Below are 21,100 nucleotides of genomic sequence, written 5' to 3'. Positions count from 1 at the left end.
CATCTAGATCCTTAACTGTCTGAACTTTACAAGAAAATGAGCTCTGCTACTACACCAGCAAGGCTACAATTTCCAATTTGGTCTGGCAAAAACGAGAAATGTGCACAAATAACATGTAATTTCTTCTGTCGTTCCTGGGTGAGAATATAGAGGATAAGCAGGACTGGCTGGATTTAGAATGCTTTCGTAATATTTTTAAACCTTTTTTAATAATGAGTAAACGATCTGGAAGAGAAATTAAGTAGCATTAGGATATAATTGAGCTGGATTTTAAGATGTATCTAAGACTGGGAGTGTAATAAAGCAATGGCATACAGTTCTGATCCTCCACTTCACTGAGTACATAATGATAGCCGCAGTATTGTGGAGAAACCCAAGTTTGATTCAACGTTGAGATAAAACTTGAGGGTTTTACATGCAGTCCTGCCTCAACCTCGCTTACCGCCACTAAATCTCGTATCACAGTCTCTGTCTAACACCTACTAGATGGGAGCAAATGATTCATTCTTCGTTATAATGCCCCTGCCGACGCCAGTCAGTGCTACATTCACCGATCTGCAAAACTCTGTCTTTACTTCTTTCTTTCCCCTTTCCCTTTTCAGGCTGCACTTTTTGTTGAGGTTGGTGTGCAGCTCTGGTTCGCGTTTGGTAAAGACAGAGCAGAGGAACGGTCTCGTTACATCAAAAACTTCGCCCCACCTGCCCCTAACCTCCCCTTCATCCTCTGTCAATCTCTCTTGTGTTTAGCTGCTTTGTATCTTTTGTATTTGACACCATCCAGGACAAAGCAGCCCACTTGATTGGCACCCCATCCACCACCTTAAACATCCACTCCCTCCACCACCGGCGCACCGTGGCTGCAGTGTGTACCATCCACAAGATGCACTGCAGCAACTCGCCAAGGCTTCTTCGACAGCACCTCCCAAACCCGCGACCTCTTCCACCTAGAAGGACAAGGGCAGCAGGCGCGTGGGAACACCACCGCCTCCAAGTCGCACACCATCCTGACTTGGAAATTTATCAGCCATTCCTTTATCGTCACTGGGTCAAAATCCTGGAACTCCCTCCCTAACAGCACTGCAGGAGCACCCTCACCACACGGACTGCAGCGGTTCAAGAAGGTGGCGGCTCACCACCATCTTCTCGAGGGCAACTAGGGATGGGCAATAAATGCTGGCCTTGTCAGCGACGCCCACATCCCATAAATGAATAATAAAGAAAGAAATCTGTACCAGTCTGGAAACCAGGCGGTTGAAGAGCACCATCTTTGCTCACGAGCTACAGCCTCCCAATTCTGTGACCGCAGATTTTGTAAAAGCCAGGCTTTCCATTCTCAGCAGCATGTTCAAGAACCTCTGCCATTGTGATGTATTTTTCCCCTTTGCCCCACTCCATTCTGAAGGAAAATGGTCAGTTTCTGGAATTTCTTTCCCCTTCACATGTTTCACAAGATGCCTACTGTGAACGCAGGAATCGCCGAGCACTGGACGGGAGGCAGGTTTCAGTCCCACAGTTAGTCACTCCTGTTGGCCGAGCTAGAAGGTGCTTCTCGCAGAAGGCAGACCCTGTGTTTGGGAAAGGGAGAATCCCCATCGTCTGTGACCTGGACTTGCCAACCAGAAATTGCATGTGCATTTCTATAGCGCCTTCCACGACCTCAGGATGTCCCAAAACGCTTTACAGCCGACGCAGTACTTTTAAATTGTAGTCACTGTTGTAATGAAGGGAAAGGCGACAGCCAGCTCCCACAAACAGCAATGTGATAATCAGCAGATCGTCTGTTTTTTGGTGATGATGGTTGAGGGATAAATAATTGACCCAGGACACCGGGGGGAACTCCCCTGCTTTTCTTCGAAATAGTGCCGTGGGATCTTTTACATTCAACTGACAGGGGAGACGGGGCCTCGGTTTGCTGAAAGACAGTGCCTCTGACAGTGTCGCACTCCCTCAGTACTGCACCGGAAGGGTCAGCCTGGATTGCGAGCTTAAGTCCCTGGAGTGGGACTTGAACCCGCGACCTGCTGATTCAGAGGCGAGAGTGCTGCCCACTGAGCCACGGCTGACACAGTTACAAAGATTATCGCAGTTTGCGGTAATATGAATGAATTATATGACAACAAAGTGGTTCTGTTTATTTTCTTAAAAGGATCATATGCCACTAAATTAATAATGACTTTAGTGCAGGAATCATTTGATTGAATAGAGAGCACTGAGCTGATGAAACCACAGCACTTTTTAATTAGTCCGATCATTTTTCTGGCTGCCTTTCCATTGCTGCACTATTGATACATTAATGCAATGCATCTTCTCGAGGAAAGCAGGCTTGCAATGGCTGATGATCTCTCTCATGTTTGACAGGTTTCGACTGAGGAAGAAAACCTGGAAAAACCCTGGAACAATCTTTCTGGATTATCACATCTACGAGGAAGACATCAACATCTCCAGTAACTGGGAGGTTTTCCTTGAGGCACTTAGTGGTAATATTTCTCAATCCACAACAACTCGTATTTATACAGCACCTTTAACGTAGTGAAACATCCCGAGGTGTTTCACGGGAGCGATTATCAAACAAAATTTGACACCGCCGCATGAGATATTAGGACAGGTGACCAAAAGCTTGGTCAAAGAGGCAGGTTTTAAGGAGCGTCTTAAAGGAGGAGCGAGGCGGAGAGGTTTAGGAAGGGAATTCCAGAGCTTAGGGCCCTAGGCAGCTGAAGGCACGGCCGACGATGGTAAAGTGATAAAAATTGGGGGATGCGGAAGAGGCCAGAATTGGAGGAGCGCAGAGATCTTGGAGGGTTATAGGCAGTATCCCCTGTAAGGTTCACAGCCACGCACTGCTCCAGGGAACCCGCACAGCCGGGATGCCGGCATTTCAATGTAAAAACCACGCATGCACGGTATTTTGAATGGTCCGTGCAGCCCCTTAAAGGGCCACGCAGGGCCAAAAAAAATTACATGGAACATAGGCTGTAGGGTTAGAGAGAGAGGGAGGGGGGGAGCGAGGCCACGGAGTGATTTGACAAGGATGAGAATTTTAAAATCAAGGGGTGCAGGGACCGGGAGCCAATGTAGGTCAGCGAGCATAGGGGGTGATGGGTGAACGGGACTTGGTGCGAGTTAGGACACGGGCAGCCGAGTTTTGGACGAGTCACGTTTACAGAGGGTGCAAAATGGGAGGCCGGCCAGGAGAGCGTTGGGATAGTCGAGTCTAGGTATAACAGAGGCATAGATGAGGGTTTCGGCCACCGATCGGATCAGCTGAGGCAGGGGCGGAGACAGGCCATGTTATGGAGGTGGAAGTAGGTGGTTCTGGTGATGGAGAGGTTATGGAGTCGGAAGCTCAGCTCAGGTCAGGGTCGGATAGGACGCTGAAATTGCGAACAGTCTGCTTCAGCCTCAAGCCATTGGCCAGAGAGTGGGATAGAATCGGTGGCTCGGAAACCGAGCTTGTGGCGGGGACCGAAGACACCGGCTTCGGTCTTCCCAATATTTAATGGTTTCCGAAAATAATTTGAAATGGTGGTGGGACGTGGGAACAGGCTTGAGTGGTGGGATGACGGCTCAACTTTTCCACCCCCACCCCTCTCAATTCCCCACGTCAGCCCTGTGGTGTAGGAAAGTGGTGCATTGAACCCAGGCATCTTCCTGCATTTTGCAGCACACTACCGAGAGCAGCATTGCCACCAGTTTGAAGCCAGGTGACTGACCCAACCCTCTAATGCAGGTGGTACATGGCATGGGGGTGGGGGGGGGGGGCGCGGAGAGGGGGTTAGAGGGTAACACAAATCTGTTTCTTTATTTTTAAAAATTGAGTTGAAAAGGCTTGCATTTATACAGCGCCTTTCACGACCACCGGACGTCCCAAAGCGCTTTACAGCCAATGAAATAGTTTTTGAAATGTCGTCACTGTTGTAAGCTCCCACAAACAGCAGTGTGAAAATGACCAGATAATCTGTTTTAGTGATGTTGATTGAGGGATAACTCCCCTGCTCCTCTTCGAAATAGTGCCGTGGGATCTCTTACATCCACCTGAGAGGACAGACAGGGGCCTCGGTTTAACGACCCATCCGAAAGACAGCACCTCTGACAGTGCAGCACTCCCTCAGCACTGCACTGGAGTGTCAGCCTAGATTTTTGTGCTCAAGCCTTCTAACTCGGAAGCGAGGCTGCTACCAAGTGAGCCATGGCTGACACTCTGAATAATTGTGAATTGGTCACTTAGTGTCGTTTAGTGGGAAGATGCAAGCTTGCTTCCTCCATTCCCTTTCCAGGTCAATGGGAGATTGGCAAAAGGCAAGCTCAGGACTGAGGCCAGGAAGCGCTTCACACAAAGACTGATTAATACCTGGAATGGTCTTTGGGTAGCATACAGAAGGCAACAACTAGGGTCATTCAAGAATGCTGTGCCGAATGGCCGCCTCCTGTGCTGTGTCATTCTATGATTCTAAGCTGCTGCATGTAGTGATTGGTGGATTGAGAGTTTCCAATGGAAGAATGAAGTAGATGGGCTGAATGACTTCTGATCTGTCCTTTGTGGTTCTGATCAGCTCTTAATGTGAGCTGCAGCGAGCAGGAAGGCATTAACCAGAGACACTGGTGTCACTCTGCAGGGAAGCAGGAGCAACAACTTGCTGTGATATGGGACCTTTTTAATACAGAAAGGAAAAGTGCCAAGGTGCTTCACCGAGGATCAAGGGAAAAGTGAACACCGAGCCTAAGAAGGAGATGTTAGGGCAGGTGACGGAGGTGGGCTTCAAGGAGTGTCTTAAAGGAGGAGCGAGAGAGGTGGAAAGATTTAAGGTGGGCATTCCAGAGCATCGGGCCTTGACCGCTGAAGGCACAGCCGCCAATGGTATAACGAGAGTGGGGGTGGATGCACAAGAGGCCAGAGGCAGAGAATTGGACAGTTGGGGAGGAGGGTGGTGTAGGGCTGGAGGAGGTTACTGGGATGGGGAGTAGCGAAGCTGTGATGGGATTTAAACACGAGAATAAGAATTTTAAACTTCAGGCGTTGGGGGAACAGGAGTCGCTGTGGTTCAGCACGGACAAGGGCGTTGTGTGAATGGGACTTGGTGCTGGTTAGGATACTTTGGGGAGTAATTCTGTGGGCCAGTGCCTCCATTTATTTGTAACTACCTGTAGAATTATGTTCTTCTTTAATAGCCCTTCAATTTTTTGTGCGCTTAGCATCATGTCCGGATTTGAATGACCCGTTTAGTATTTAATGCCATGCCGATGTTTGCGCCGACATTGAGAATATTGCTTACTTTACTCGATTTTTGACATGATGCTAAAATGTCAGTGCAGCCTTCAGGTGAGGAAGTGATGACGGCATCTGGTGCGGTCCGATTTAACCATTTTTAAAACTCATCCTCGGGATGTGGGCGTCACTGGCAAGGCCGGCTTTTATTGCCTAGCCCTAATTGCCCCTTGAGAAGGTGTTGGTGAGCCGACTTCTTGAACCGCAGCAGTCCGTGTGGTGAAGGTGCTCCCATAGTGCTGGTAGGGAGGGAGCTCAAGCCAGGGTGATGTGTGACAATGTTCACAGCCACTGCACCAGCTAACACCTCATTATTTGAGTGAGCGAGCCTGTCCTATCAGGGGAAAAAAAAGGAGTGAATACTGTTAAGAAATGTAAAAATTAGTCAATAAAGATGCATATGGGGGCGAGAAACCAAAACTATAATAACAAGCACAGCGGTAAAATAGAAATCAATATACTAAAATTGCAATATTAAGTTTTGTATTAATTCTCGCGATGTGGGCGTTGCTGGCAAGGCTGGCATTTATTGCCCATCCCCTAGTTGCCCCTTGAGAAGGTGGTGGTGAGCCATCATCTTGAACAGTAGAGGGCAGTTAAAAGTCAACTACGTTGCTGTGGGTCTGGAGTCACATATCGGCCAGACCGGGTAAGGGCGGTAGATTTCCTTCCCTAAAGGACAGTGGTGAGCCCGATGGGTTTTACAACAATCCAGGAGTTTCATGGTCTAGCTTTTTATTCCAGATTGATTTATTTAATTAACTGAATTCAAATTCCACAGCTGCCAGGGGGAGGATTTGAACTCGTGTCTGGATCATTAGTCCAGGCTTCTGGATTGCTAGTCCAGTAATATAACCACTACGCTACCGTACCCGTGGTGGCGGCCTTCTTGAACCGCTGCAGTGCTTGTACTGATGGTGCTCCCACAGTGCTGTTAGGTTGTGAATTCCACGGTTTTGACCCAGTACCGATGAAGGAACGGTGCTGTACGAGCCAGTCAAGCTGCGTGACTTAGGGGAAACTTGGAGGTGCCGGTTGTTCCCCCATTATCTTGCTGCTCTTGTCCTTCACGGTAGCGGAGTTTTGTCGGGCTGGGAGGTGCCGTCTGAGTAAGCTTGGGGAGTAGCTGCAGTGCTGACGGTAGAACATACTGCAGCCACAATGCACCGGTGGTAAGGGTGCGGTGGATAGCGAGGCCAGTTGCAGGCGAGTGTTGTACCACTTAAATAATGTGCAGAGCTAATGAGATGTTTTAAAAGAGCAGTAACCAAGCCCGTTTTCCAGTTTTTCTGACGTTCTTTTGGTCTTTCAGAGCCCGAGAAGATGAAGTCCCTGTCACAGTTGGCAGTGCTGACTAGACAGTGGAGGCCATCCCAGGTGAAACTGGAGACCTTCCAAGAAGTCGTCCTGGAGAGCAGCAGTGTCGAGGAGCTGAAAGAGAAGGTCGGTCACTTCAAGCAACGATCCTCATTTTTTAAAAATCCATCATAATGTTTTAATATACTGAAATATTTTCCGACTGCAGAACTCCTGTGATAGTGGGCTGAATCTTACTGGAAAATATAACGGTGCGTTAATGACGCATGCCTTTATTAATGTGTAAATCATCCAGCGAGTTCAGGGAATGAAGAGATTCGCCGGGAGTTGTGAATTGCCAGGAGTTGTGAATCTCCGGAACTTGCTGGCCGATTTACGCCACTCCGCTGTTTGCTTCACACAAACAGAATCGCGCCCTCAGCTTCCCCGTTATAAGAACTTGCTGGATTTGCACACTAATTGCCCATTAAACTCGCCGCAGAAAGTTGGGGTTGGAACTTAACGGTGTAAGTACCCTTTTAAAGATGCGATAATTGTTAATGAGATGCCAATCAATCTGGCCCAGAAAGGGAACAATTTAAATTGTTCAATCTCATTCCTACAAGTAGTAAATTGTTGTTGGGGATTTTTTTTTTTTAAGTCAATTTTAAAATTTTTACATTTTTTTTCTTTTCCTTTGTCTTTCTTAATCCAATCTTTCTTTCCCTCTTTAATTTTCATTCTGTACCTGATTTGACTCCAATTCACCAGATTTCCTTCTCCGTCATTCCTCTGTTTCTTTCTCACTCCTTCAATCTTCTTGGTTGAGGAGATAGACTGTTGGTCCCAGCATTCACTGAGGTCCCAGATACCCCGTTGCCCTCGCCGCACCGTTATCAGCTCGCACTCCCGCCGAGTTATGACACATTACGTATCGTTTCATTCCTGCATTGGACAAATTGGAAAATGAATTATGCTGGGCCTTTAAGGAAAGTAATCGTGCCGATTGTTGTTGAAGGTTAGAAATTGTGGTATAGCTGTCCGAGCTTCATATTGGAGCAGATAATTATTTATTTGTAAAGCTGGGGGGTGGGGGAGGAAATCTGCACACTCGACAGCAGGTTGCATTTATACAGCGCCTTTTAACATCGGGGAAAAGTCCCAGAGTGCTCGGCAGATATTTTCACCGCTTTCATACGTGAAGCCAAAGTGCATTTAATCTCCACGTTTCTCTTGCGTTTTAGTTCAAGATGTTTTTCATAGGTGACGAGCAACGACCCCACTGAGCTGCGCGGCTGCACAGCGGTCTGGAGGCCCAGCGGAGGCTGCTCACCGACCTTTATACGGGAGAAACCGCGCAAGCGTGAATATTTGAATGGGCTGCACAGCCACTTAAAGGAACCGCGCACCCAAAAAAAATAAGCGGGAACATCAGTGATGAGATGAGACCACATATCCGCAGCATAACAAAGACCGCCTATTTCCACCTCCGTAACATCGCCCGTCTCCACCCTTGCCTCAGCTCATCCGCTGCTGAAACCCTCATCCATTCCTTTGATACCTCCAGACTTGACTATTCCAACGCACTCCTGGCTGGCCTCCCACATTCTACCCTACGTAAACTTGAGGTCATCCAAAACTCGGCTACCCGTTCGCCCAGCACCCTTGTGCTCGCTGACCTCCCGGTTAAGCAGCGCCTCGATTTAAAAATTCTCATCCTTATTTTCAAATCCCTCCATGGCCTCACCCCTCCCTATCTCTGTAATCTCCTTCAGCCCCACAACCCCCCGAGATCTCTGCGCTCTAATTCTGCCCTCTTGAGCATCCCTGATTATAATCGCTCAACCATTGGTGGCCGTGCCTTCTGTTGCCTAGGCCCTAAGCTCTGCCATTCCCTGCCTAAACCTCTCCGCCTCGCTACCTCTCTTTCCTCCTTTAAGACGCTCCTTAAAACCTATCTCTTTGACCAAGCTTTGGTCACCTGCCCTAATTTCTCATGTGGCTCGGTGTCAAATTTTTTCTTTTAATACTCCTGTGCAGCGCCTTGGGACATTTTACTACGTTAAAGGCACTGTATAAATACTTCTTGTTCTTGAAATTACAGAGACCCTATTGGGTCTCTATTGAGAATGGATGTGGTCGGAGGACAGGAGAGTAGCCAATCTAATATTCATTTTTAAAAAGGTAGACCAAGAGAATTCGGGTAATTTATGGCCAATTAGTTTAACATCTGTAGTAGAAACAATTTTAGACTCTAATTCACAATGAATTTACCATGTGTCTAGATAAAGGGAAAAGAGTTAGAAGAAGCCAGCATGGATTTCAAAAGGGACAATCGTGTTTGATAAATCTCGTAGAATTCTTTGAGGAGGTAAAAGACGTGGTAGATGGGGGGAAATGCAGTGGATGTAGTGTACATGGACTTTAGGAAAGCCTTCTGAAGATTGAGGGGTGTCGTATTAGGGGTGGATAACAAACTGGATTAAAAATTGGTTAGAAGAAAGAGTTAAGGGCAGTTTTTCCAGAGGGGTGGATAGTGGTGTCACAGGGTTCAGTTCTGGGCCAGTTCTGTTCACTGTTTATCATTGATTGGGATCTAGGTTTAGACAGAGGGGTGTCGAAATTTGCAGATGGCACCAAAATAGGAGGTACCGTTGATTAGAAAACCAAATGAAACATTGGTAGAGGTTCACAGGACAGTAAAGGCAGTATCTTCACACCATTCTCCAAGGGGAGAGTGTGAAGATACAGAAACCACAACTTTTGTAATTCAAGAAAAATACCTAGCTCTCAAAAGGGATGTGATGAACATTTGAAAAATAAAAATTTTAAATGGGATGAGGGCAGGGGAATGGGCCTAAGTGGTTGCGCTTCAGAGGTCTGGTTTAGGTGCTGATTGGTTGACCTCCTGTGCTGTGAAACTCCGAGATTCTGGATAGCTGCATGAACCCAAGGGCTGTCAATTGTGGCCACTCCTGCTCCAAACTAATCCGCATACAGATTGTATAAACCCAAATTATTAAAAGGGAAAAACAGTCTGTACTTTACCATTTTTATTGGCTGGAGGCAAGCAAAATGTACTATTTTTTTAAGTGATTATTTTAGTGTTTCAGATTGTATCTGCTGCCTTGGTTACCTCTAGACTTGACTATTCCAACGCACTCCTGGCTGGAATCCAAGGGTGTACCCTACGTAAACTTGAGGCCATCCAAAACTCGGCTGCCCGTGTCCTAACTCGCACCAAGTCCCATTCACCCATCACCCCTGTGCTCACTGCCCTACATTGGCTCCCGGTTAAGCAATGCCTCGATTTCAAAATTCTCATCCTTGTCTTCAAATCCCTCCCTTCCTATTCACAATTCACCCTTCCCTAACTCTGGAACCTCCTACAACCCTCCGAGATACCTGCGCTCCTCCAATTCTGGCCTCTTGAGCATCGCTGATTATAATCGCTCAACCTTTGGCGGCCGTGTCTTCAGCTGCCTGGGCCCTAAGCTCTGGAATTCCCTCCCTAAAGCCCTCCGCCCCTCTCTCTCCTTTAAGACTCTCCTTAAAATCTACCTCTTTGGCCAAGCTTTTGGTCATCTGCCCTAATTTCTCTGTATGTGGCTCGGTGTCAAATTTTGTTTTATAATACTCCTGTGAAGCATCTTTGGACGTTTTACTACGTTAAAGGTGCTATATAAATTTGTTGTTGTTGTTTAACATCTATTCCTTTTCAAATTCTGACAACACCCGGTGCAAGTACAGGAAACTCTCGATTTACCGGCACCTAAATAACCGGAAATCTCCGTTAACCGGCAAAATTCAGGAGTAGGTTCATACTTCATATTACTTGCCTTCCTCCATCTGTTGCTGTGCAAGGGTGTGGCTGCAGCTGTTGCTAAGCTACAGAGACGCTTGTAACTTGTGGCCATTGTTCTGAATCTGTTGCTAAGCAACAGGGTTTGTTGCTTTATACGGAGCTCTCAGCTCTCGTATCTTTTACTATAGCGCTCGGTGATCCGGAATTTTTGATGAACCGGCACCACGTCGGTCCCGTCGGTGCCAGATTAAAAAAAAGTTTCCTGTAGTTCAGCATTTAAATCGGATCCCCGATGGGAGAAGGTAATCACAGTGCGAATTGAGCGAGCTGTTTGTAGGATGAAACTTGTGCAGTAATGGTGCAGGTGCTGAAGCTCTGCACGTGAAGCGCCCTGCTGTGTTTTGGTTGATGATTTTTGTGTGTTTTTTGTTTCTCACAGTTACATGCAATAAGTGAAATTCCCGTTGAAAACATAGAATTTGCTAAGGTGAGTAGTTTTTAAAAAGAACGGCTCAAAGTAACCATTGGAATTTCCTGGTGTTCCATTCACTGTAGATTACAGTGTCCCCTTTTACATTACTTAGAATATACAGCACAGAAACAGGCCATTCGGCCCAACTGGTCCCTGCTGGTGTTTATGCTCCACACAAGCCTCCTTTTTATTTATTCATTCACAGGTTGTAGGCATCGTTGGCAAGGCCAGCATTTATTCCCCAACCCTAATTGCCCTCGAGAAGGTGGTGGTGAGCCACTGCCTTGAACACAACTGAGTGACTCGCTGGGCCATTTCAGAGGGCAGTTAAGAGTCAACCCCATTGCTGTGGGTCTGGAGTCACCTATAGGCCCAGACCGGGTAAGGATGGCAGATTTCCTTCCCTGAAGGACATCCGTGAACCAGATGGGTTTCGTGGTCACCATTACTGATGCTAGTTTTTTATTCCAGATTTATCTAATTGAATTTAAATTTCACAGCTGCTGTGGTAGGATTTGAACTCGTGTCTCTGGATTATTAGTCCAGTAACAGAACCACTATGCTACCGTACAGTACTTCATCCAACTTCATCTCCCCCTATCAGCATAGTGATGCATCATTGCATTGATTTCTAGTCTTTAGGGTTTTTTCGGTCTGCGCGGAGGTGCTCTCTGAATTGCTACTTTCAGCGTAAAAAGTGGACTCGAGTTATTAGTAAATACCTGCCACCCCACTCTATTTACCCCCCCACCCCCCTTGAGCCTTCAGCCTCAACAACCACAAAAAGGCAGTGTTGTGAATCAGGCCGGTCTGATTAAAAGGCGTCTGTTGGTATAAGGGAGCGTGAGCAAGCATCACCGATAATCCATTCATGCCTCGTGTTGTGCAGGGCAGGGGAACGTTTCCATGCGACATTTCCGTGCTGGAAATTCACCAGGATTTGGACTGGAATCCCAAAGTCTCAACTCTGAATGTCTGGCCGCTTTACATCTGCGATGATGGAGCAGTCATCTTTTACAGGTAAATGGATTCACTTAAACTCAGCAACACGGCACGGCCGTCTCATTTCATCAAGTCTGATACTGTTGCCACCCATCTGTTGCAATGCACCTTATCCGGATGATTGGAGTGTGTTGGGGATCTGGGCAGAAGTTCGCTGCTGGATGTTGCAGTTGCCCCCATCAGGTTCTGAGTCGACTGCTTGCACTGATACCAGATTAAAAGTTTTGTATGTCTGGGTTGAGTTATGTAGAAATAAATTACTGTTAATTCTTCGATGCGCTGCTTTAACACAGCTTCTTTATTGGGGTGTGTACAGAGGGATCTGGGGGTTCTTGTACATGAAACACAAAAAGTTAGCATGCAGGTACAGCAAGTAATTAGGAAGGCAAATGGAATGTTGGCCTTTATTGCAAGGGGATGGAGTATAAAAGTAGGGAAGTCCTGCTACAACTATACAGGGCGTTGGTGAGACCACACCTGGAGTACCGCATACAGTTTTGGTCTCCTTATTTAAGGAAGGAGATACAGGAAACTTTGTGCTATCCGGCACCGATGGGACCGAGCTGTTGCCATCCCATCAAAACTGCCGGACAAACCAGCGCTAATGTTAAAACATACGGAAGCTTTTGAGCTCCGTATCTAGCAACAAACCCTGTTGCTTAGCAGCTTCTAAACAGTCGGCCGTAGCTTGCAAGCATCTCTGTAGCTAAGCAACAGCTTTAGCTAGACCTTGCAGAGCCTGACTGGTGGGAAAAAAAAGCAACGAAAAGAAAAAAACTTACTGAACCGACTCCTGAAATTTGCCGGTGGCTCGAGTATTCCGGACAGTTAACCTCTGGATAAACCAAAGTTTCCTGTACTTGCATTGGAGGCAGTTCAAAGAAGGTTCACTAGGTTAATTCCGGAGATGAAGGGGTTGTCTTATGAAGTAAGATTGAGCAGGTTGGGCCTATACTCATTGGAGTTTAGAAGAATGAGAGGTGATCTTATTGAAACATATAAGATCCTGAGGAAGCTCGACAGGGTAGATGCAGAGAGGATGTTTCCCGTCGTGGGGGAATCTAGAACTAGGGGGCATAGTTTCAGAATAAGGGGGCACCCATTTAAAATGGAAATGAGGAGGAATTTCTTCTGAGGGTCGTGAATCTGTGATACTCTCTTCCCCAGAGAGCTGTGGAGGCTGGGTCGTTGAATATATTTAAGGTGGAGATAGACAGATTTTTGAACGATAAGGGAGTCGAGGGTTATGGGGAGCGGGCACGAAAGTGGAGCTGAGGCCAAGATCAGATCAGCCATGATCTTATTGAATGGTGGAGCAGGCTCGAGGGGCCAAATGGCCTACTCTTGTTCCTAGTTCTTATGTGTGTAAGATCATTATGGGACCTTATCATCGCGTGTTCCCTTAGTCAGAATAAATGAACATAACACAAGAAATAGGAGCAGCAGTAGACCATCAGGCCCCTCGATCCTGCTCCGCCGTTCAATAAGACCATGGCTGATCTTCGACCTCTTTCAGATGAGACGTTAAACCGAGGCCCCGCCTGCTCTCTCAGGTGGATGTAAAAGATCCCACAGCACTATTCCAAAGAGGAGCAGGGGAGTTCTCCCCGGTGTCCTGGGCCAATATTTATCCCTCAATCGACGTTAAAACAGATGATCTGGTCATTATCACATTGTTGTTTGTGGGAGCTTGCTGTGCGCAAATTGGCTGCTGCGTTTTATAATTACAACAGTGACCACACTTCAAAAAGTACTTCATTGGCTGTGAAGCGCTTTGGGATGTCCGGTGGTCGTGAAAGGCGCTGTAGAAATACAAGTCCTTCTTTCAACTCCACTTTCCTGCCTGATACCCATATCCCTTGATTCCTTCACTGCCCAAAAATCTAACGATCTGAGCCTTGAATATACTCCGCGACCAAGCATCCACAGTCCTTTGGGGTAAAGAATTCCAAGATTCACAACCCTCTGAATGAAGAATTTTCTCCTCATCTCGGTCCCAAATCTGAGGCTGTGACCCCCCTCCAGTGCTAGACTCTCCAGCCAGGGGAAGCCCTGAGGTTCACCGTTCTAATTTAAAATGCATTCCCGACGGCCTTTTAATTTTTTTTCTCTGCGCTCCTCCCCCGCAGGGACAAGACTGAGGCCCAGATGGAGATGACCGAGGAGCAGCGCAATGGACTGCTGAAGAAAGAAAGCAGCCGGCTGCAACGATCAGGCCACCGCGTGAACTACTCTCCTCGCAAAGAGAAAGCACTGAAGATCTATTTGGACGGCGGCCCCGGCAAAGACTCCAGCCAGGACTGAGCCCCGGCCCGGCCCAGTCCGGTCCGGTCCAGCTCGGCTCGTCCCTGGAAATGAAACCAGATTCACCACTGCTGTGTAGAAACTCCTGTGGCCGTCCCATTCGTCATTAGGTGTACCTAATGACACCAGCACTGATTGGCTTATTGCCCACCAATCGGAAGCCCAGTGCCCAGTGGGGGTCACTGTCTGACTTTGAATCATGTTGTGCACTATAGTCTATTGTACTGTAAAGTTTAAAGGGATGTGCAAAAAAAAATGGGGTTAAAAGATTGAAGATAATGCGGACTCTGCACATACTCGCTGGAAAAGCTAGCCCCTCCCCCCGCCCGCCCCCAAAGGGATTTTGAAGCTGAATAAAAGCCGTGCACAGTCCTAAGAATTTGTCATTTATTTTATTCATATATAAGTGCACATACCTCATTGATGAATTTTTAAAAAGGCGTACTATATATGGGATAGGGAGGGGAGGTATTGATTGTTAATTAATGGGAATGGCGTGCCATCAGAATTGCAGAAAAAGACACGTTCCTTGGTTATAAATCGAATGAATGAATGTTCCCAGCAACTTTTACTTGGCCTGAAATTCTACGCGTGTGGTTTTTAAGTCTGCGCCCACTCATTCTGTCAGAGGCATAGTAACTGTAACTGATTTATTTTTGTCTCCCAGGTCATGGATTTTGAGGATCCAGCCCTCGTATCATTCAGCGAATGTACAGGCATCGATATAAGCTGCAGCTTGGCATAGGTTACCGGGTCAGGATGGAGACGTTGTATACTGTTTGCCTTGGGCATAGGCATGTGCAAGGCGTGCGCGCATGCACGCACACATGCCACGTACGCACACATGCACACCACGCGTGCCACACATTCTCTCGCACACACACCACACATTCTCTCACACACACCAAACGCAGCATGCACACACATGGTACAGTGTTAGAGGGCTGCTTAAACCGTTGCATTTTTAGGTGTTTTGTTTCTTGTCTGTTCAGTTGATTTGGGCATCAATCATTTTTATGCCTTTTAAGAATTTTGGTCTTTACGAACCTTAAAGGCGTCTTGGTTCTAATTATGTATATTGTACTTTTGTGACCCTGTATCAGAAGGTTTGATCGCTTTGTGAATCTTGTTCCATGAAGCACAATGATTTTAATTTCCTGCTGTATTTAATTCACTTGACATAATAGGTAGATCATCCTCTTGAGCGTGAATTTTTTTTTTTTTTTTTCCAACCAATTCAAAGAAAAAATAAATTAAAAGGAAGCAGTTGGAACGATGAGCTTGTTTGATGGCTAGATTCACTTCACACACTTATCCGAAGAGCGTTAGGAAGTGGAAACTCCCCTTGGCTGCACAAACTCCATCGCCGTTTTCCTCCCGAGAATTTTCCAGGGGCTCTCTGAATTTTTAATGACACGGATCATCAAAAATCTTTTTTTTTTGGTGAAAGTTTTTTTCATGCCCAATGCTGTTCACAAATGAGTAACATGCCAATAAAACATTTATTCATTCTATTTTGATTCTGAAGTTTACATTTTATGGCGGCAGATTCAAGCTGCCTTTTCCTAGGAGATCTCTGCGCTCCTCCAATTCCGGCCTCTTGCGCATCCCCGATTTGAATCGCTCCACCATTGGCAGCCGTGCCTTCAGCTGCCTGGGCCCTGAACTACGGAACTCGCTCCCTAAACCTCTCCGCCTTTCTCATTTAAGATGCCCCATAAAACCTACCTCTTTGACGAAGCTTTTGGTCACCTGCCCTAATATCGTGAGCCGGTGTCGGATTCTGTTTGATAATCGCTCCTGTGAAGCGCCTTGGGACGTTTTACTACGTTAAAGGCGCTGTATAAATACAAGTTGTTGTTGTTGAGGTAGTTACGGATTGTTGCCAGTATTTGGCTGTTGTGAAAAGCCACAACAGTCTGTTTAATTGATCCTATATATTTATAAATATTGTTCTAAAATCTCCACAGAAAATATAACTGCAGCCCCAAGCATCTACTCTACTTTCACCTTTCACCCCACCAGCCTCCACATTCAACGGATCATTCTCCGCCACCTCCAGCGTGATCCCACCACCAAACGCATCTTCCCCTCACCTCCCCTTTCAGCATTCCGTAGGGACCCCTCCCTCCGCGACACCCTAGTCCACTGCTCTAGCACCCCTTCGCCCGGCACCTTCCCGTGCAAGCGCAGGAGATGCAACACATGCCCTTCTACCTCCCCCCTTCCCACTGTCCAGGGCCCCAAACACCCCTTCCAGGTGAAACAGCGATTTACTTGTACTACTTGCAATTCGCTGCTCACGATGTGGTCTCCTCTACATTGGGGAGACCAAACGCAGATTGGGTGACCGCTTTGCGGAACACCTCCGTTTAGTCCGTAAGGGGGACCCCGAGCTTCTGGCCACCTGTCACTTTAATTCTCCGCTCCATTCCCACTCGGACCTCACCGTACTCGGGCTCTTGCATTGTTCCACGGAAGCTCAGCGTAAGCTCGAGGAACAGCACCTCCTCTTTCGATTAGGCACTTTACAGCCTTCTGGACTCAACACAGAGTTCAACAATTTCAGATCATAACCTCAGCCTATCATGTCCTAACCCTATCATATATATATTTTTTATCCACACTTTTTTTGTTTGGCCTTTTTTTCTTCCCTCCCACACGGCAGCTGTCTTTCATTCTGCCAGCGCAATTCACACTTCATCTCGAGCCATCCTTTGTTTCTTAACCTGTCCCATTACCATCTCCTCTCGCCTTGAATATCCCTTAATGTGTCTCAATGTCTCTTTACCTCTCCTGCCTTCCATCCTATCACTGACCTTCCCTTTTCTTTCATCCCCTCCCCCATTTCCCAGCCCCTTCACTTGCTTAAAAATCTGTTCCATTTCCTGCTTTTTTCCAGTTCTGACGAAAGGTCATCGACCTGAAGCGTTAACTCTGTTTCTCTCTTCAGATGCTGCCTGACCTGCTGAGTATCTCCAGCATTTTCTGTTTTTATCTACTCTAGTTATTGTAAATAGGCCAATTAGATAAGGAAAAATTGATGCATTTAAATCACCTTTTATAAATCATTGGTTTGGCCTCAGCTTTACTTTAGGAAGGATGTGAAGGCCTTGGACAGGGTGCAGAGGAGATTTACTAGAATGGTACCAGGGAGGAGGAACTTCAGTTGTCTGGAGAAGCTGGGGTTGTTCTCCTTAGAGCAGAGAAGGTCAAGGGGACATTTAATAGAGGCATTCAAAATTATGAGGGGTTTTGATACACCTCTTGAGTATTGTGTGCAGTTTTGGTCGCCTTATCTGAGGGAAGGATATTCTTGCCATGGAAGGAGTTCAGCGAAGATTCACCAGACTGATACCTGGGATGGCAGGAATAACGTATGAGGAGAGATTGGGACGATTAGGCTTGTATTCGCTGGAGTTTAGAAGAATGAGAGGGGATCTCATTGAAACTTATAAAATTCTGGCAGGACTGGACAGACTAGATGCAGGGAGGATGTTCCCGATGGCGGGGGAGTCCAGAACCAGGGGTCACAGTCTAAGAATAAGGGGTAAGCCATTTAGGACAGAAATGAGGAGGAATTTCTTCACCCAGAGAGTGGTGAACCTGTGGAATTCTCTACCACAGAAGGAGTTGGATATATTTCTTACGGCTAAAGGGATCAAGGGATATGGGGAGAAGGCAGGGACAGGGTACTGAACTTGGATGATCAGCTATGATCGCATTGAATGGCGGAGCAGGCTCGACTGGCCTACTCCTATCTTCTGATAGAAGCTGTTTCCAGTGGCTGCTGGGTCGGTAACCAAAGGGCACAGATTGAAGAGAACTGCCAAAAATTCCAGGGGGGAGGTGAGATTTTTTACGCAACGAGTTGTGATCGGGAATGCGCTGCCTGAAAGGGCGGTGGAAGCAGATTCAATAATAACTTTCAAACGGGAATTGGTAAATATTTGAAAGGAAAAAATTTGCAGGGCTGTGGGGAAAGAGCAGGGGGGAGTGGGAATAATTCGAGAGCTCTTTCAAAGAGCCGGCACAGGCACGATGGGCCAAATGGCCTCCTCCTGCGCTGCATGATTCTGATTCCAGTACCATACTTTTCAACGTTTAGATTCCCAAAGCAAGAGAGAGGTTTGTTTTCAACCAAAATGGGCCGGGTACCAAGAGACGGCGTTACTGGGAGGTGGGACGGCAGTGTGTGAGGTTGATAGGCCTGATGGGCTTTACTTGCCCTTTTTGTACATCTGTGGGTGCAGACTGGAGGTTGTCTCTGGGCCCTGTCTGGTGTGTGGCTCAGAGTTCACCCAGTCAGTAGCTGAGCCCAGGGACAATCCCCATCGGAGAACTCATCTCTTCCCCTTTCTGTTCCTTACTATGATCCGTGCACCAATCAGAAAACACACAGTTAGATTTCCTTCCACGTTTATTTCCAGCTGTTAAACTTCTCATTTAAATCATTGAAACAACATGACTCTTAAAACGTATGAAAAATGACGGACAGGAAAAGACTCTGCTCCACACAACTGCGATGCCTTGTCCATCGCAATACATCGACTCCCCGTCCGACCCAAGACCACGTGATCTCCTGGGAGGGGCGAAAAAACAGTCTCGAAAACCCAGGCCAGTTTGGAAAGAAAATCTGGAAAATTTCTCTCCGACCCCCCTTCGGTGATGGAAACTAGTCCAGCCGATGACTCTGGCTCTGATAAGTCTGCGCATTACAAAGCGACTGCTTTTCCACCTCTACTCTGCAGACTGCATCTGAACTCGGAGCCTGGCCTCCAACATTCTCCAGTCCAGCTCTGTACCAGCAGACACTCCCCGAACATTCGGCAATGACTTGGAAACCGGTCGGCAGGTTATCCTGAGTTCTCACGTCTGTGACGTTTCACCTTGAACAAAAACTCTCAACATTTTCTAAAGTGCCAACTGTAACATCCTTTACTTCACGGGGAGCTGATGCCGTTCAGACCATGCCAGGCTCAGTGGGTTGGAATTCAGTGACTGAGCCAGCAGTGATTGGATGAAACATTAGATCCTAAACATGGACAGGCCGAATGGGGGGGGGGAATGTGGACCTAATTATCGGGATGCATCGGCACAATTTGCCTGGGGAAAATCTCTTACGGCTTGACATTTTTTAGATGTCCTAACTTTGGCGGCCACGCCCACATGGTTTCCCCGTGCACTGTTAATTTTTCTCACACCCCAGAACTCAGTTTGTTGACACCCAAAGACAACCCAGAACGAGGAAAAGAAACATACCAAACACTCCCCACAAAACCCAAGAGACAACCAGCTGGGTGGAAAATACCACATCACAAAGAATGGAGAGGAGCTTACAAGGGAGCTGATCTTCATTCGGCCATTCTGAACACACTGCTGGCGACTAATCAAGTAGTGCTGAGGACGAGGAGGGCGGAGGTGCCTGAATGGGAATGGAGGCTTAAATGACCAGGACAGACATGATAAAGTGAGCATTACCCATGAGTGCCACACTGCTGGTATACCCTAATCTGACGGGCGTTCCATCGCAACTGCCAAGCCATCAATCAGAAGCTGGCAGGATCCAGGCCCTGCCGGTTCAGCTTACTGTTTGGTGCCCGTGAATAACACTTTGATCAATTTGCCCTGGGAGTCGGAGAGTCTGTTCCCTTGCAAGGTCCGCCCTTCTCACCCTCAGTACCAGTTGGACAGTGTCCAGCAGTGTGTGGAGGATGTCAGAATGAAGCATAAAGATGCCCTAAAAAAAAAGTAGGTTCATCTTTACTCTTCAAATGACTTGGCGTTCGCCCGTGGGCTCTGAAGTCAGACTGGCAATATTCAACACCAGGGTGTCTGAGAAGCACGGTTTGTGAGGGTTAACCAGAACCACCACCTGCTGCAATTTCCTGGAGCATCCTGGAGATCAGGCAACCCTGAGCAACAGAATCCAGAAACAAAAGCACGAAAGACTGTCGGGCCTCTGCTCTGACTGCCTGAGGTCCTCCAGCAGATTGGTGATTGTCCAGTGATGCGAGCAAGTCGATCGACCTGGTAACCCCCCCAAGTCCTGAAGATGTTCTGGACTACCTCAGTGTGGATCATCCACTAGTTAGGGTGGACTACAGAGCAGCTGAGTGTGCCGACTGTTGTGTTCTCCCTGGGCCAAATGTGGCACCAAGAGTGTCGCCCCGTCGTTCAAGCACCAATGGGAAGCAACGCATCATCTTGACAGAGGGACCCAGGAGGGAGAGTTTGTAGACATACTGGACTACCGTCATATTGTCTGTCTGGAGACACACTGACTTACCCTGCACCGAGTCTGAAAGTGGATAACGTCCTATTATACCGATAGCAAAATACTGCAGATGTTGGAAATCCGAAGAAGGGTCAAACCCGAAACGTCAACTCAAATTTCTCTCCACGGATGTTGCCTGACTTGCTGAGTTTTTCCAGCATTTTCTGTTGTTATGTCCTATTATACCGTTCACACCCCGAGCCTGTTGAATTGCCAAGTGAACTCACTGGCCTAGAAGCCCATTCATCCTGAATGTAGCCTCACACCCATATGACGAAGCATTAGCTGGAGAGCCTGATGTCTGTAGCACCAACCCCGGGAGAAGACTGTGCTCCCAGGACCACCAGCTCTAGTTCAGATGCTGTGACAAAGGAGACCAGTGGAAACATTACTGGCGGAGTGATAGTCATCCAGAAGGCTCAACTGGAGAAAATATCCCCCAACAGTTGAGCCTTCTGGATGACAATCACTCGCTCTCAGTGTGGATGGTAGAAGACCATGATGTCACCTGCCAGTATGCCCACAAGTAGACGGTTCCTCTGATGGTCAAACTAAACCACGTTGTGAGAAACATGGAGGCACAAGCTGCTAATGTAGAGGATACTCACTACTTCTGGTCTCCTGGACCCAAGCATCCAGAGTTATCCACTTCCACATGGAAGTACTGGAAATGGCCCACCC

The 21,100-nt window shown here is 47.3% G+C and overlaps 1 protein-coding gene across 1 annotated transcript in view; it reads left to right on the top strand.

Annotated features, from left to right (window-relative positions):
• usp47 (ubiquitin specific peptidase 47) overlaps positions 1-15,656 on the top strand; it is a 199,777-nt gene extending 184,121 nt beyond the window's left edge. The window contains exons 25-29 of the mRNA XM_086007543.1: positions 2,359-2,477; positions 6,576-6,706; positions 10,804-10,851; positions 11,726-11,856; positions 13,968-15,656. Of these exons, the coding sequence (XP_085863669.1) occupies positions 2,359-2,477; positions 6,576-6,706; positions 10,804-10,851; positions 11,726-11,856; positions 13,968-14,142 (604 nt within the window). The 3' untranslated portion in view covers positions 14,143-15,656. The remainder of the gene's footprint in view (positions 1-2,358; positions 2,478-6,575; positions 6,707-10,803; positions 10,852-11,725; positions 11,857-13,967) is intronic.
• The last annotated feature ends 5,444 nt before the right edge of the window (positions 15,657-21,100 follow it).

Source organism: Somniosus microcephalus, chromosome 15 (assembly GCF_052327205.1).
Source record: "Somniosus microcephalus isolate GS21.2 chromosome 15, FLI_Smic_1.0, whole genome shotgun sequence".
Lineage (NCBI taxonomy): Eukaryota > Metazoa > Chordata > Chondrichthyes > Squaliformes > Somniosidae > Somniosus > Somniosus microcephalus.
The sequence above is the reverse complement of the archived record's forward strand: the minus strand, read 5'-3'. Positions and strand labels throughout refer to the sequence as shown.